Source organism: Solanum verrucosum, unplaced genomic scaffold (genome assembly GCF_900185275.1).
Source record: "Solanum verrucosum unplaced genomic scaffold, falcon-dt-bn FXZP01000289.1, whole genome shotgun sequence".
NCBI lineage: Eukaryota > Viridiplantae > Streptophyta > Magnoliopsida > Solanales > Solanaceae > Solanum > Solanum verrucosum.
This window is the reverse complement of record NW_026020016.1, coordinates 730333-747742: the sequence shown is the minus strand read 5'-3', so window position 1 is coordinate 747742 and position 17410 is coordinate 730333. Positions and strand designations below refer to the sequence as shown.

General features: G+C 31.7%; 3 protein-coding genes across 3 annotated transcripts; all 3 read left to right on the top strand.

Annotated features, from left to right (window-relative positions):
- The first annotated feature begins 912 nt into the window (after positions 1-912).
- LOC125820924 (pectin acetylesterase 7-like) lies at positions 913-4977 on the top strand. Its single transcript, XM_049500351.1, has 13 exons — positions 913-960; positions 1067-1218; positions 1308-1390; positions 1637-1763; positions 2459-2550; positions 2929-3015; positions 3171-3295; positions 3390-3450; positions 3569-3622; positions 3723-3800; positions 4153-4234; positions 4481-4620; positions 4726-4977. Exons 2-13 carry the CDS (start codon positions 1068-1070, stop codon positions 4840-4842), a joined length of 1197 nt encoding a protein of 398 aa, XP_049356308.1. The 5' UTR covers positions 913-960; position 1067; the 3' UTR covers positions 4843-4977.
- A 5569-nt stretch (positions 4978-10546) lies between these two features.
- LOC125820872 (60S ribosomal protein L8-like) lies at positions 10547-12365 on the top strand. Its single transcript, XM_049500295.1, has 2 exons — positions 10547-11081; positions 11853-12365. Exons 1-2 carry the CDS (start codon positions 10642-10644, stop codon positions 12193-12195), a joined length of 783 nt encoding a protein of 260 aa, XP_049356252.1. The 5' UTR covers positions 10547-10641; the 3' UTR covers positions 12196-12365.
- A 3424-nt stretch (positions 12366-15789) lies between these two features.
- LOC125820892 (organelle RRM domain-containing protein 2, mitochondrial-like) lies at positions 15790-17181 on the top strand. Its single transcript, XM_049500318.1, has 4 exons — positions 15790-15975; positions 16427-16495; positions 16604-16710; positions 16895-17181. Exons 1-4 carry the CDS (start codon positions 15828-15830, stop codon positions 17015-17017), a joined length of 447 nt encoding a protein of 148 aa, XP_049356275.1. The 5' UTR covers positions 15790-15827; the 3' UTR covers positions 17018-17181.
- The last annotated feature ends 229 nt before the right edge of the window (positions 17182-17410 follow it).

The window sequence follows — 17410 nt, the reverse complement described above, 5'->3', positions numbered from 1 at the left end:
TTTGGATTTTTGTTCAACAACTTTGAGAAGATACAATCAATCTTCAAAGTCATTTCACAATTCTTGGGCTAAAATTTAGCCTTTTACACATTTTTGAAACTTGATTCTTGTTCTTGAAACATACTTTGGGCCTTAAGCCAAATTTGAAGTGAGCCCAAGAATTTTGAAATTCTTTTTGTATGAAATGGTCTTTGAAAATTGGATTTACATTTGAGAAGTTTGAAGTTCATTTTTATTCTGTAATTGAACTAAGTAAACTAAAGAAACAAAATTAAATATATATCTATATATAATATAAATTTAGGTATAGACAAAATGATATGGCACGTCTTTGTGACCCGATTGCTGCAACTGGTATCGCTTTTGCTGAAGGCACAATATAATGCATACAAAGAATTTCAAGAACACTTGGTAAGAGATCAAAATCCATTAATCATGTACAAATTTAATTGGGAGAATTAAAAGAAAAAAATGTTTTATTATATCTCCTATCACATGAGGCTTAGCTTCATTTATCGTCCACAAACATTATTTTCATCAAATTACGTATCATCTGTAAGTTAAATTTATCGTCACATCTACTTACTAGTGTAACAAATGGTAAAATTAATTTATAAAATGACTCAAATCATACATTGGACGTGAATACTAAAAATGAGAGGTTGAATTATTTTTTTTTAAATTGAACTCAAATGTTGATTTTACCCTTGGACAACAAGCACACATTATAATAACCACAAGACCTCTCATTTTGTGCAACTATAATTGTGTATGGCCATATAAATCTTTATGTCTCAAGGAAAACAAAATTTAAAAATATTCAAACATGTGTATGGTTCTAGTGTTGTGGTCTTCTATTTTAAGTCCTAATTTTCCGCCATCCTCCTCTATATATAGAACGTCTTGAAGTTCGTTTAATCAGGTTCAATACATCTTTTGCAACATATATATTTTAATAAAGTACGTACATCTTTATAATATTATTATTTTTCTATCTATCCATTTGCATTCTTTATATGTTCTTATTCAAAATTTCATCCATTTTTTTTAATTTTATGTTTTACAGGATGATGATGGTTACAAAATCTCTTCAACTTGTTGTCTTACTTGTTTGCTGTTTGACCATCATCACAATTAAATGTGCAAATGCAACACAAAACCCAAATAAATATAGTGTCAATCCAACAATAGTTCATAGTGCTGTGTCAAAAGGAGCAGGTAAATTAATATTTTCACTAAATATGTAAAATTATAAACTTTAAATTAAAAAATCAATAAATCTAAAATTAACATTATTTATTTGGTAGTGTGCTTGGATGGATCACCTCCAGCATACTATTTTGAACCAGGATTTGGAGATGGAGCTGAAAATTGGATTGTCCATCTATCCGTACGTTGTTATGAAATTTGGAAAAAAATATTTTTTATTTAAACGAGTTTCGTATATATATATATAAGTTATTTCTGACTTTTCATGAGTAATTTGAAGAAAAACATTTTTGTTTTTTTTTCAATTCTGAAATTTTATGGCAAAAATATGTTTTCTGTTCAATTACAAAAAAAAAAAAGAAAAAATTTCATGAACAAACGTCTATTAATATTATTTCAAAAATTTATTAAATAACTTTGTTCATAGGGAGGAGCATGGTGTATGAATGTCACAAACTGCCAAGATCGTGCCAAGACCTCAAATGGTTCATCAAAAAAAATGGGTCAACTAGATTTTCAAGGAATTCACAGCAAGAATGAGAGTCAAAATCCAGGTACGATTTCATTTCATGATATGAAATTATGAGATGAAATCAGCGTTTGGATAGTTTCATCTTCAAATCATGTGATGGAATTTTAATTTTTTTTTTAAAAAAACTTGATTTGGAAATTCAATATCATGATTTCACTTTTTTAAAATACAAAATTGTCTCACAAGTTTATATTTTATATATAAAAAAAAGATTCATCATTTTTATCTATCAACTATTTATTTCATATGTGAACAAAATTTATTTAGTTGATATCATTACTCTTATCAACCTTTAAACTATTTATATTTGATATACCATTACTATTTCCAACCAAAATACTATTAATTCAAATTAACGCCTACTTTATTTATTATTACCAACCAAAAAATAGTATACTACAATTCATGCTCAATTATGTTTTTATCGAATTAAAATTTGATTTTAAAATCTTGTACTTTTTTTAAGAATAATTTTTGTGATATTATACTTTTGTTACGGACTTTCGCATATGAAGTTTTCTGTTTATGAACCAAAAATACAACTTAAAAATCTAAATTTCATGTTTAAACAAAAATTTTATTTTATTTTATACTGTGATTTTATCTCACATGATCAAATTATTGTTGTTGAATTATCATGTGTCCTATATATATATATATATATATATATATATATATATATATATATATGATTGTAATCTTATGTAAAATATGCAGATTTTTATAATTGGAACAAAGTACTTGTTGCATACTGCGATGGTGGATCGTTCATAGGAGATTCTGAATACATTGATCCAACAAATAATTCAGTATGTTTTCTAAATTTCAAGTTAAAATAAATATAATATAAAAATGTGTTTTTTAATTTGATTTGAGTTTGTATCTATATCCTGTAAATTTGAATATGCACAAGTAGACACTTAAACGTATAAAGACTTAAACAAGTAAGCACACACATTCTACTTGGCATCCTACATGTATTATGTCACGTAGGACATGTGTATCTATTTATTCAACTTTTATATAATTTTGAGTGCCTACATGTGCATTCTCAAAATTGGAGGGTATATATAAGATCTCAGCTGAAATCAAATTCAAATGACATATTTATGTATTATACCTCAAAAATAATTATATTTGTTGAAAATGGATTATCATTCCTTAATGTTTTTTCTTTGTTTGTTTAGACTAAGAATCTTCAGTTTAGAGGGCAAAAGATTTTTTATGCAGTACTTGAGGAGTTGCTAGAAAAAGGATTAAAGAATGCCAAAAATGTAAGTAAATTTTATATATTGATCAAGAAATTATTCTATTGCTTGTTATTTTTTTCAGCTCTTGTTCTATACAAATAAATATGTAACTTTTATTTATAAAATTAATTTTTAGTATCTTTTAAGAAAATTACTTATATATTATTTTATTTTTATAGGCTATCCTAGCTGGCAGTTCTGCAGGAGGATATCCAGCAATATTATATTGTGATTATTTCCGCGATTCATTGCCAATTAAATCTAGAGTGAAATGTTTGGTTGATTCTGGCTACTTTGTTCATTTGTAAGACTTCAATTATTATTTACGTTATATGAAATTAATTATAGAATTATTATTTATTCCGACTTTGAATATCTATATATTTTTTTCATAACAGTAAGAATCCTGTGCTCGAAAGATTTTGGTCATGGAGATATGGAGGAGTTGCTGCTTTACAAGTATACACAACTATTCAAGCCGTTTATATGACTTTATTTTCTTTTTAATTAATTAATAGTCTTCGAAATAGAGGTTATTGTTTCCTAAAAATGAAAAATATCTTTATGTGTATTGCAGGGAGCTGCCAAAACGTTACCAAAATCATGCACTTCAAAAATGAAAGCAGAATTGGTACAAACTGTTCCCTTATTAGATGTTTGTATATATGATTTTATCTCGTGATTTAAATTTATAAAATTAATATTATTACTATTTTTCCAATTTTTTGCAGTGCCTCTACGCAGAGAACATTCAAGAATATACTAAGACACCATTTTTTCTTTACATGTCAGCATTTGATAATATTGAGGTAGGTAACTGGTATTATTACTAATTTTAGTAATATTTATTTCCTCTGTCTACTTTTATTTGTCATATTTTTGTTTTTAGAATCAAAATATCCGAACTTTGACTAATATTTTAAGACGTATTTTTTCATCATATTGATATACAAAAAAAGGTAATTTATAATACGTTTCGTATTTTTTTTATTATTTAAAATATCGAATTAATGTAATCTAATTTAACTTTAAAAATTAGTCAAATTAACTTTCGAAAAGCGCAACATGATAATTAAAAGTGGATAGAGGTAGTATTATTTAATTAAATTAATGTCTTCTCATTACTAATTAGTACTTAACATTTATCATGTACTTTTTCAGACACAATATACTTTAGGAGACGAGAAATATACAACCATTGATGAGGGGAAAGGATCAGCATGTCTGAATGCATCCCTGCGAGGTTAGTTCATACGAACATACGTAACGACATTTGATTCAATGGCAATTAATTAATTCTGCTAAAAAATTTAAATTCTTTGTTAATATGCATATTATTGCTACTAAAAATTGTTTTTGTTGTAGTGTGTCATAGTCAAATACAAATAAAATGAAAAATAATTCCCAAAAAAAGTGAATAATTTTTATGATAGGTACACAACTTGAGTTATATTTCTAATATTTTTGAATAATTTGTTGTAAAATTCAGAAATGAGGTCGGATTTCTTAAATGCAATACCCAAAGGAAATGACCCTAAACATAGAGGAGTTTTTATAGACGCAATGCATCATCATACTAGCCTTATTGGCAGGTGGTCTTTAGAAGTGGCCCTTGAAATCAATAATGTGGTAAGATATTATTTATTTATTTATATATAATATATTTATTTATTTATGTTTGGAAGTGCAATTTAAAAATGATGTTTGCTAACTATATTGTTTTTGTTTGTGCAGTCTGCCCCAATAGCATTTGCTGATTGGTATTTTGATCGGAAATACAGATATTTGATAGATGAAATTCATACCATGCCAGTCAAAAATACGTTCAAAAACGTAACTTATGTTCTCTAGACTTGTGTTTATTTATTCCAAGAAAAGTTATGTAAAACTTTGATTGTTGACAATCAAATTCTCTATTCTATTATGTAAAAGATTTTCCATGTATATCAAATCCGGTGACAAGGAGGTCCCTTTGACAAAAATAATAAAAACTTCTATTGTGACTAAATCTTTACTTATTTATTTATTGCGTTCAGAATCGTCAAAGTCTTTAACATTATTCATATAGAGTGATAATTATAAATATTTATATTTTTGTTATTATTGCAAAATTCTTTATTTTTTATAATGTAATTCCTATTTGATATATATCAAACTTGAATTCAAATAATATGTAACACACCATAAATTTTTTCGAACTAAGACTCGAACTGTTCTTCGTAGTGAGTGAGATTTTATCAAGGAATTAAAAATTTCTTAAGTGTTAAGGTCACTAGATGTAGCACCTTGAGTTCCAAAAAGAATTAAATTGGAAATAGCAAAATCTGAAATTTTGCAAGTTAAGCTAAGTATGAGTTTTGGGTCGACTTCAAACGACCATAACTTCTAGCTCAGGATGATTTAGGTGTGCTACCAGATACCGTAGCGAAGATCTTTGAATTATCTTTCCAACGCCGCCGAGTTTGCTAAGTTTCGAGTTCGGATGAGTGAGATAGGGCCTTTTGAAGTTAGGCTGCCCAGTTAAGGAAAGTTAGCCGGAAATAGTAAGGGGTATTTTGGTCTTTTCCTTACCCAATCAGATTTAATTCATTTTTAGTAATATTTTTAGGGTATAATCTGATTAGGTTCAGTTTTATAATCCTAGTTTTCGCCTAGGGTTTTAGTTGAGAGAAAAGAAGAGAAAAGAGGAGAGGATCAAGCGTTGGTCGAGATTCTTGCGTCTTGTTGTGGATTTTCGCCATGGGTTTGATCCCTAAGAGGTATGTAAGCTTCCATAGTGTTGGGTTTGTTCATCCACACGCCAAACATGTTATTTTCAGTGCAAATTTCATTCTTGAAGTTGAAAGATTTGAGTTCTTGATGAGTTCTTGATAGGTGTTCTTGAAGTTCATTCTAAATCTTGTTGTGTTGGGTTTTGGATGATTTCTTGAGATCAAAGTGAGTGTTTTAATGGATGTATTGAGTATATTAGAGTGTACTTATGTTAAGTAATCAATTCTAAGTGATTAGGGAAGAAACCATTCGATTCTAGGCAAAATAGGGTGAGAAAACTAGAAAAGAAACTTGCTGAATTTTCTGGGTTGGGGCCTGGTGCAATGCGCCTGCCAGAGCGCCCCAAACCCACCTCTGAAGTTTAGGGGTTGGCGCCCCGCGCCACCCATAGCGCCAGAGTCGCCTGCCCCATTTGAGTTCGTTTAAAGTGCACCTTCACTCATTTTTTATTCTAACTACTCTAAGCTACTTCTAAACACCTAAAATCATTCCTAACATGCTCATAACCTTGAATTCATAAATCAAATTCAAGGTAGAGTTGAGAGTCAAGTTTGAGAGTTGTTTCAAACCTTTTGATAAGGTCCCTTAGAGTCTTTGATGAGTCTTCTACAATTACTAGTAACTTGTTTCAAGACTCGAGCAAGTGAGTATGAGGATGAGGAGAATGTATTCATGAATCTACTTTGTCATCATGAGATCCTTCATATCATGAACCAAAACTCTTGAATTCATAATTCACATTCAAGAGAGAGTTAAGAGTAAAGTTCAAGTAAGGCTTTGAGTTCAATTGTGAATCCTTTGAGATTAACTATAGATTTGAACTAAGTTCTGAGAAAGTAAGTAAGAGAATGAGAAGAGTCGTATACATGAGTCCATGTTGTTATGTAGACCATCGAGTCGAGTTGTTTCATGCCCATAATTCCGCATGAACTTCGTAAGTTGAACATCTTTCAGAGAAGTGGTATCTTTATGTTTTTAGCCTTTAAGTGTTGAGTTCTTAAGCCCTTTTGAGAAGTATCTTTGAGTTCTTGAGTTAAGAAGTTCATGCTTATAATTCCGCATGAACCTTTGGAGTTGAACATTCTTTAAATGAGTAGTATCATTGAAGTTCTTAAGTTCCAAGTATTGTGTTCTATCTATGGTTATTGAAAACCTTGCATTGAGTCATTCATGTCCCTAATTTGGCATGAACCATATTTTAAGGAGTCTTTTACAAATGTTTTGATTTTGTTTTAAGACTTAAGCTTTGAAGTTAAGTAAAAAGTAAGAGTAAAGTCTTGTATAAACGTTTTAACTTTGTTTTAAGACTGAAAGTTTCAAGTTAGGCAAAGAGTAAAGAGTTGAATTCATTTCTCAAAAGTTATAAGGGAACTAAGTATTCCCTAAGAGTTTATAAATGTTTTTACACATTTGAGCAAGAAAAAGGAACATGATTCCAAGAGAGCCTTTGGGATAGTTTTCAATAAAGGGAACATTAATTCCCAAAGAGCCTTTGGGCTAAGCTTTGAACAATTATCTCAAACTAAAGAAAGAGGTGTTTAAAACACATATGCGCTAAAGTATATTTTTGGGAGTAGTATTGAGCACCAAATTGGAGACGCGAGTCCATATTAACTCAAATCTCCATAAGAACCATGTGGCCAACATGGGATTTAACGGGTCATACTTTTTAGATGATCACGTAAGTTAAGCTAGTGGATCTACTAAGTTAAGTCTATACTGATGGCAAGGTATAGGATGGTCCTTGGCAGCGCGAGATAAAGTGTTGTGTCATCACTATAGCTCTTAAGTGATGGTTGTCAGTTAGAGAAACTCCCACATAAGTTATTGTATTTTTATATACATCAGTTTATTGTATTTTTACATACATTTCAGAGTTATGTTGTATCTTTGCATACACACAAAGTTGACATCATGTTTTTAAACAATTTGTTTCTTTATATTGCACTTGTTTTAAATTGCTTTATATTGAAATGAGTTCAGTCATGTTGAGTTGAGTACCCAGAGTCAAATATCATATCTTTGAGTTGAGTATCTTATCCTTTAGTACTTCTGAGTTGAGTAAGTTGAGTAGTTTTGAATATCCTTGAGTTGTGTAAGTTTGAGAAGAGGTAAGTATGTTTCCTGTTTTATCAAGTTTCAAGCTTATGTTTATGCTTTAGAATTCCTCTTACATGCTCGTACATTCCACGTACTGAGCCATTTGGCCTGCATCTTCTCATGATGCAGACACAAGTATTCAGGATCATCAACAGGAGTTTCGTTTATACATCTGAGAGTTCGAGTTAGCTATGGTGAGCCTCCTTGTTTCCGGAGGATTTCATTTACTTTTCAGTTCAGTCAGGACGCCGTGGGTCTTGTCCCGACTTCCATCTTTATCAGTTAGAGGCATCATAGATAGTCAGTATAGTTGAGAAGTCTGTATCATTTATTTTATTAAATGTTTTAAAGACTTAAGTTGCCTATTTTATGGCGAGTTGAATATTATTTTTATATTCAGAGTATTTCATTTGAGTTAAAGTTTTATATTTCAGTTTTATGAACTTTTATATTTTAATTTTAAGCTTTTGAATGCTTAAGTTAGTCTTCCACTTGTAGTCAGCCAGGATGAGGGTTCGCTTGGGGACCAACAATGGTTCTTGAGTGCCGACCACGTTCAGGGTGTAGACTCGGGTTGTGACATAATATGTATTATTTAGAATATTCCTATAGTACACCCCACAAGCGCAATTGTAGTGAAAACACCATAAACTTGTCTTGTAAAGATTGAAAACATTTTGTAGATAAACTTTTACTGGAAAACAATGAAAAATTACAATAATAATATAATTTATTATTTAACAAAATATAGTACTGAAAATTAGATAGATGGAGTACTACAATAATATTTTAAATAGTACACAATTAATACTTGAGTCATGATGAACACTATTCTAAGAAACTGTTTCAACGATGTGAGATATTTTTTCAGATTTAAACAAATCTTCTCTAATTAAATAGAGAATACATGAATCAACAAAGTAATTAACATCAACAAGTTATGATTAAAAAAAAACTAAAGGAGAAAGAAAAGAATGAGATGAGGAAGACGGAGAAACATTTTCTTTCATGGTTATTTGCTGAAGTAAAAGGATATTTATTGTCACAATTTTGATCGTCGTGAGTGACACCCATACTAAATTATCTGGTAGAAAAATCAAAGACTAATCCAAATCAATTTAACACCATTTAAACAAAATCAAGTTTATCATATATAAAAAATAAACAGTTTAGACAACCAAAAGATTGAGTCTCCATAAACTCAATCCAGTAGTGCAAAAACATTTAATGCGGAAAACAGTTTCTAAAAATTGAATGTCATCATACCAAAACTCTAAACATTCAAATTGGGGATGCAACTCCAAATACTAAACATTAATATAAAGTCTAATGTATGTGTCTAAAAAGATGGACAAGAAAATCAGAGGAATCCATGGTAGCCTGGAAGATGTAGTTCACCCTTGAATTTGGAATGAAGTGTCTCTTATTTGAGGTCTTGAATCAGACGCCGAAAGATATCATGTACTAAATAAGGAAAAAAAATATGTGTAATATTAATACACAAATCACAGTGTACTGGTAGGATCACACGGCAAAGTCAAAGATACAAATATAAGTAGTTCACTACAATGTTGTAACATAGAGCAATGCATATAACAACAAGTATCAAACTACATAGACTCTTAGTCACATGCCATGAAACAACAGTAATTAGATGCATGCCACACACACAAATACAAATATCAAGTTCTCTTATGGAATCACAATCACATACTTGATTTTCTCATAGAACCAAATTGTTAGTGTACCAGTGTGGTATCCGAACCATCCATAGTTAGTGTACATGCATGGTACCTGAGCTATTCATAATTAGTGTACTAACGTGGTATCCGAGTCAAACCAACAGGTAGGTTTGGAAAGAGTACTTAGGGTGATGTCAAAGGCTTGTGAAGCCTTAGGGTGACATCATAGGTAGGCTTGGGAAGCCTTAGAATAGGGAAAAGGTCTAAATATGTTAATGGTAGAGTTGACAACGGAATGAGATCAAAGTGTACTAATTTATGAGCATTATACCTGGATGGTAAAAATATGTGGATAGAGACATGAAATGGTGCAACTTTCATATTGCATGTTCCCTTCGAATTGTCTAATTTATATTATGTAGTAGGTTTGGGTCGACCGATGATGCCTATCAGAATGTGTTGTTTGTATTGAAACTACTCTTGCTATGCCACTAAGTATAGTCTGGTTGCACGAATTTAGTAATGTTTCATGTTGAAGACAATGATTATCTCCGACAACTTCTACTATTCTTTCCTTATGGTGGGAGCTATGTCTCATTTATTATATAAGCTCTACTCTTAGAAGCTATCGTACCTGCTTAAACTAGTTCCCTAGGATTATTAGTACGTTTCCTTGTAAAATGACTTTGGAGATTTAAAATAATTTATAATAATTGCTTATGACTTGTTTATTTTTTTGCATGTTATAACCGGTTCAAAGGTTGAGGATTCTCCTATCTAGATGGTAGAGTAGGTGCCTGCACAACTCGATGAATTGGGTCGTGATAGAATTCAATCTCGATCAACTCAAAATCATCTCTAAACAATCTTAAGTAAAATAAAAAGAGTAAATAAAAAGGCGAATGCTGATTGGCTACTTAGCATAATTTGTTGTGGAGCAATTTGTTGTCAAATTGCGTATTGGGTCCTTGCCACGAATACTAGAGGCCCAGCCCATAAACTTATTACGGCCCTCCTCCCTCTAAAAACCCTAACTCCCTTTCTTCTTTAATCCATTTCTTCCTCTATTCGCAAACCTCAGAGAGAAGGCGCCGAAATGGGTCGTGTAATCAGAGCACAACGTAAGGGAGCAGGCTCCGTCTTCAAATCTCACACTCATCACCGCAAGGGACCTGCAAGGTTCCGTTCACTTGATTTCGGTGAACGTAATGGTTATCTCAAAGGTGTTGTTACAGAAATCATTCATGATCCAGGTAGGGGTGCACCATTGGCACGGATGACATTCCGTCATCCTTTCCGTTATAAGCATCAGAAAGAGTTGTTCGTTGCTGCAGAAGGGATGTATACTGGTCAATTTATTTACTGTGGGAAAAAAGCTAATCTTATGGTTGGTAATGTGCTTGCACTCAGATCTATCCCTGAAGGAGCTGTTGTTTGTAATGTTGAGCATAAAGTTGGTGACCGTGGTGTTTTTGCTAGATGCTCTGGTGATTATGCTATTGTTATCAGTCATAACCCTGATAACGGAACAACTAGGTATGGTTTTTTACCTGTTTATGGTTTTTTTTTAGTCATTGATTAACCTAAATTTTATTTGTATTTTGGTTATTGGATACTTCGAAAGGAATTTATGTTGAAATTCACTATGGAATGTATAATTTTAGGATTGATTTAGTATTTTAGTGAATTGGCTTGAGCATCTAGAATTCAAGCGTAGTTGATTTGAAAATTGCACCTGGTATCTTTTTGACTGCATAAAACAGCTCAGGATAATGGTAAGTTTTCTTGGAAAGCTTTAATATGCTTTCCTTTTAATTAGCTTGACTGGTAAAGTTTGCTCAATTTCAAGCAATTATGCACTGATCCTTCGTCTGTGAATCTGTAGAATTTGTTTTTTTTGTGAATTACAATTGGAACTGTGTGCATTTGCATTTGATGAAGCAGAGTTACTGTTAATTTAGCATCTATGAAGCATACCTGTTTAGTGTTATGGGATAGTTTTGGTTTGGTGATGATTAGATGTAGGACATTCAGGTCAATGACGCTTTTGATACTTGATTCATTTCCATTTGCATAAGAAGAATATATCGTAATCTGTTTCATTCGACGTAGTGAAGAAAGTCTGGATATACTGAAATGCATACCTGTTGATCCAAATTACATTGATTTTAACACATTTCGCATGAAACAAAGTCTATACTTCTTTTGGAAGTATGAGTGTTCGTGTATTAGTAGTAGTCTGTTATGATGTTATATTATTGTTATCAAGTCTATGGAATTGTTGTATTCAATTTTACCTTTTATTAGGATTAAGCTTCCATCTGGATCCAAGAAGATTGTGCCCAGTGGATGTCGAGCCATGATTGGTCAGGTTGCTGGTGGAGGAAGAACTGAGAAACCAATGCTTAAAGCTGGTAACGCATACCATAAATACCGGGTTAAGAGGAACTGCTGGCCTAAGGTTCGTGGTGTTGCTATGAATCCTGTGGAGCATCCTCATGGTGGTGGTAACCATCAACATATTGGTCATGCCAGTACTGTCCGTCGTGATGCACCACCAGGGCAAAAGGTTGGTCTTATTGCAGCAAGGAGGACTGGTCGTCTTCGTGGTCAAGCAGCTGCTACTGCTGCCAAAGCTGACAAGGCCTAAGATATTAGTTTTGTGTTGCTGTTTTCCTTCTTGTTGTGTTTGGATTTTGAGTATTCAGCTACAATCATCTTTATACTAAGTTAAGTTTTGTTGGGATATTATTTTAGAAGTTTTGTTAAGTACCCTTGCTTACACAAATTTGCCATTTATAAATGTGTTTAGCTTGGCTCTCATTTTCTTCTGTGGTTAACTTCTCATTATGTTTCTCTTAGAAAAATCCGATGTGAACTCTTAACAACTATCTCATTATGTTTCCCTTAAATTTTAAGATATATTTTCTCTTATCATATATTTAGGACTGTTTAATGCTAAATATTATGAAAATAATTAAAAAATAATTTTAAAAAATAGTAAATGAGTTTCACTTCATTTATTTTTAGTGGGGAAATGCACAAGTACCCCCAACTTACGCCCAAAATTTCTGAGACACACCTAATCTTTATTAAAGTCCTATTACCCCCGAACTTATTTTATATATAATTTTCTATCTCTTTTCGGCCTAAGTGGCACTATCGTTGAAAAAATTATCAATACGCGCTAGGTCCACAAGATAGTGCCACGTATGTCGAAAAGGGGTAGAAACTTATATATAAAATAAGTTCGGGGGTAATAGGATCTTAGTAAAGATTATATGTGTCTCAGAGATTTTGGACATAGACTGGGGGTACTTATGCATTTTCCCATTTTTAGTATAAAGAGTTGATTTCACTTCATTTGTTCATTTTTCCATAAAGGCTCCCTACTTCTTTTATTAGTATTTTTAATTGTTCTTTCTTTTATTGAATTAGTTATATATAAGGAGTTTGTGTCCTTCCTCATGAGTACAAAATAGGATTGACATCGTAATTATGTATTTAATATAATTTAGATCTCTGTAATTATCCTATTATTTAAGTGTTTGTTATTATATAGAACTATACATTGGTGTTGTATTTTGTTGCAAAAATGGTGAAACAGAGATCATTTGTAATTCAACTCAACTTTTGCCTAATTTTAATGGCAAAAGGGTCTGGTGGACCCTTGTACTTGCGTTTATATTATGAGCCCTTCTACTTGATGTTTTATCAACTGAACCCTTAAACTCAATAAAACATAATATATCAAACCCCTCTGACCGTTGATCAAACATACGTGGCATTAAAATGGATGAGTTGGCAGGAGTGTGTGATTACACGCGCGTGTAAGCAAGTGAACATCATATTTTAATTTAAAAAAAGTTGTTAAAATTATAATAGAATAATATAATAATTTTATTTTTTTAAAAAAAATTCTTCTTCTTCTCCATTTCACCTTCTTTTTCAGATAACCCAATCCCTGCCATATCCCTTTTTTTCTTTCTTCCCTACATTCTAGCAGATCTTGGCGCTAATCCCTTTTCGCTAGAATAGGAGGCGGCATGGAGAGAATGGAGAGGAGAGACAGTCCTGATTCGCAAGTGGTCGCCGGTGGTGCGGTGAAAGGAAGACATTGGAGAGGAGAGTGGGGGGGGGAGGGTGCGAGGAGTTGGTCACAGCGGTGAAAAAGGATTGCCGGCCAAAGTTGGTAGTGCGGCGACCTAGGGTTGCTGATTTTGTGGAGATTGGAAAAGGAGGAACGAAAAATGGTGAGAGTGTGCGGTGGAGATGGAGACGGGTTTGAGAGAGAGAATAGATTGTCTCGCCGGCAAGAAGAGCGGTGGCGGTGGCGGTGGCTTTCTGATCTGTTGGCTTCAGGCTATTTCACGGTGGGAATGGGTTGGGAGAAGAACAGGGGCGCCTAATTTGGTGTGTGGAAATTTTATTATTTTTCTTTTTATTTAATTTTTTTGATTAATAATTTTAAAAAATGGTTAATAGAGATAATTATGACATGTTATTGATTTATGTGACATGGATTTGACATATCATCTATTTATGGGCGAGTGAATTACACACACGGTAGGAGGGGTTTAAAAATCTTGTTTTGATTGAGTTTAAGGGTTCAATTGATAAGGAGTTAAGTAGAAGGGTCAATAATATAAACTCGAACAAGTATAAGGGTCCATCAGACCATTTCGCCAATTTTAATTTATTAAGTAGCTGATATTGAAATATTAATGACAATTTACTAAATTACTTAAAAAACCTCTAAAAAGGCATAATAATTAAATAACAATAATTTGAGGAAGTTGGTAAATGATAATTTTGTTTATTATAAAAGAAAAATGTTTATTAAATATGAATATATATGTATTATATCCATGGCATTAACTTTTTATATTTAAAATACATCATGTATTTTTATGATATAAAAATAATTTATGACTAAGTTAATTTATTATTATTTTTTTGGTGTATATTCATGATATAATTTATTATATCAAAATGTATTTTATAGAATAAAAGTATTTTTTAAATATGGTAAATAAGGATATAATTTGTACGGAAGATGTTTTACGTAGAAACTAGGAACATAATAGCTGATTAGTTGTCAAAGTTGACACGTATTAGAACGGTTATAACAGTAAATATTTGCTTGTCAAAATACAAACAAGGTAATTTATTATGGTTTCTTCATAAATCGTATACAAATAGTTAGGGTAAGGCGGTAAGCGTATATAAATTAGGAATTTATACAATTAGAAACCAATTATACAAAATTCTGATTTATACAATCAGACGACATATACAATTTTGAGCGAATTATACAAATTAAACAAACAACAAGATTTAAGAAATCTACCACTGCGAGTCACAATTTTCCAAAACAATAGCTATAACATTTAATATCGTTTAAATATTTGGTATTCTGCACAATTTTTCCTTTAATTAATGTTGATAATCGGCCCATCGGATATTTACATTTTGTTTGGATAGTTGTTATGTATTGTTTAAAGGACAAATTAATATGTGGTTCCTATAATTTATACTTGTTTAAATTGATTTGTGTTGTATTGTTTTAATAAATACTTCATCCGTTTCAATCTATATGTCACATATGCTTCTTAGTGTTTGTCATTTCACAAAATCAATACATAAATAACATTATTTTTCTTAGTTTACCCTTGAGAGTTATTAATCTTGAAAATATGAATTTGATCAATATAAAAAAACTAAATGATTAATTTATGTTCATTGGTCAATTTAATTAATCAAAATAAATTAATTAAAGTTCATTTATTGAAAATTTAACTTCAAGACAACACGAAATAAGAGTAGAATAGTAAACTTACATAGTTTTTTAGGACATGAAATCTAAAATGGTGACATATAAATAGAAATAGATGGAGTACACTGTTTGGATAGATCTTATCGTTCTCAGTCGTTACATAATGTCATACATTCATAATCTAGATGATAAGCCTACACGAAATTATAGTATACAAGGTAGGATAAATGATAAAAATAGAATTAGGTAAGTAGAAGACAAAATAAGAACAAAATATTAAGTTAACAATTCAATACAATACAATAAATTTAAATAATAATTAAAAAAAATATTATATTTAGACTAACAATACAATATAAACGCTAATAATCATCTTTCAAACAATGTGTTAATATTTCTATATACTATATATATATAAAAAAAAAGACTCAATTACTTGTAGTTCTTCTCAAATAGATCAGTGAAAAACTGGTAGTGTTTCAGTATCTAAACTCCCTAAATCCAAAATGGCCTTAAGAGCAGCGGCAGCAGGCAGGATTCCGGTAGCACCGAGAGGTCTCCGGGCAGTTTTCTATTCATTTTCTGCTAACGTTCCTTTGTATCAACCGAGGACCGGACCGCCGCCTGAACCATCCACCAATCTCTATGTTTCCGGTCAGTTACTTCCTTCTATCCTTTTGATCCTATCAAGTTTTCTTCGTTTTTTTCCCTTGCAGATCGATTATTTCAAATGATAATTGCGTTAAATGACTAGAATTTGGATCGATCTATGTTATTTGCTTTAAAATATCATGAAATTGGTGTATCTGATTCTCTTTGAGAGATTAAAAAGATTTTATTTAGAGATTAACTATTATCCACATGCATATGGAGCTTGCTTTTTCCCTGCGCGTTTGGCCCAATTTCATTGTGAAATTTGAAAAAAAATGTAATTTTTGTTTTCAAAGTGAAAAATAATACCTGGAAATTGAAATTGTATTTGGCTATGAATATAAATTTGGAGTTGTTTTAGACTTTTTGTGAGTAATATGGAACTCACTTTACATCTATTATTTGGAGCTGGACCATGAAACTGATGGTTTCTGAAGTTCCACCCTCCATTCAGGTCTTAGCAGACATACTACATCTGAATCTCTTCGAAATGCATTTGCCGAATTTGGTGAAGTGCTTGATGGTATGTTTTACTTGTACCTTTCATATCTCACTGGTTAAAACGTAACATGAGAGATCCATATGATGAAACAATATAGATGTATTTATGTAGTATGTTATGCTTTTGCAGCAAGAGTGTTGACAGATGGTATAACTGGTTATTCAACGTGTTGTGGTTATGTTAGATATCAAACTATGGAAGAATCTGCAGCTGGTTTAGAGGCCATGGATGGCCAGGTAAGTTAGTTGTGATGCTAGCGATTTTTTTTTCTAACTAACGTTCTCCTAGTCCATGCATTTTTTCCATCTTCTCTTTTATAGTTGTTGATGGATGTGTCAATGCATGTTATTTGACATAGTAATTGCTGTTTGGTTTCAGGAGGGTAAAGTTATGTTCTTTCGTTTCTCTTCTCTTTTGTAGTTCCTTGATGGATTGGTTATCGTTGCTGAGTATGCTAAACCAAAGCCTCGGCATCTTGCCCTGGAGGACGATTGCCCTGCAGGTGGATATGGCCTTGCATCTGTATTAGACATGTCCATATGAACTTCTATCAGCTCGTCATAATTGGGATATCAAGCATATGCTCAAAGTAGAATTCTTTATATGAACCATGGTTACTTATAATTTATTGATTTTTTGGAAGTCCAATTGAAACATGTGTGAATCTCGTTATAAGTTCCACTTCAGTTTATTTATAGATTGCTAAATTGTTTGTTTGTATTTGTATTGAAACGAAATGTACCTGAGCAGAATGAATATAGTTGATGTAGTTTTGGGATGGAGAGTGCAGTTAGGTGCAGAAAACATCCTTCGTGAACATTATTTAGAAAATCCCTGCTCCCCGTCTATCCTAATGTAAGCATTAGTAACTGTCCCTAGCTCGAACTTGTGATCTCAAAGCGAACCATATACACCTCTATTTTATTTAAACTAGAG

Coding starts and splice junctions, on each gene's coding strand:
- LOC125820892 (XM_049500318.1), top strand. CDS start 15,828: ATGGCCTTAAGAGCAGCGGCAGCAGGCAGGATTCCGGTAGCACCGAGA. Junction 16,496..16,603: donor ATTTGGTGAAGTGCTTGATG/GTATGTTTTACT, acceptor ATGCTTTTGCAG/CAAGAGTGTTGACAGATGGT. Junction 16,711..16,894: donor TAGAGGCCATGGATGGCCAG/GTAAGTTAGTTG, acceptor TCTCTTTTGTAG/TTCCTTGATGGATTGGTTAT.
- LOC125820924 (XM_049500351.1), top strand. CDS start 1,068: ATGATGATGGTTACAAAATCTCTTCAACTTGTTGTCTTACTTGTTTGC. Junction 1,764..2,458: donor GAATGAGAGTCAAAATCCAG/GTACGATTTCAT, acceptor TAAAATATGCAG/ATTTTTATAATTGGAACAAA. Junction 3,801..4,152: donor CAGCATTTGATAATATTGAG/GTAGGTAACTGG, acceptor GTACTTTTTCAG/ACACAATATACTTTAGGAGA.
- LOC125820872 (XM_049500295.1), top strand. CDS start 10,642: ATGGGTCGTGTAATCAGAGCACAACGTAAGGGAGCAGGCTCCGTCTTC. Junction 11,082..11,852: donor CCTGATAACGGAACAACTAG/GTATGGTTTTTT, acceptor ACCTTTTATTAG/GATTAAGCTTCCATCTGGAT.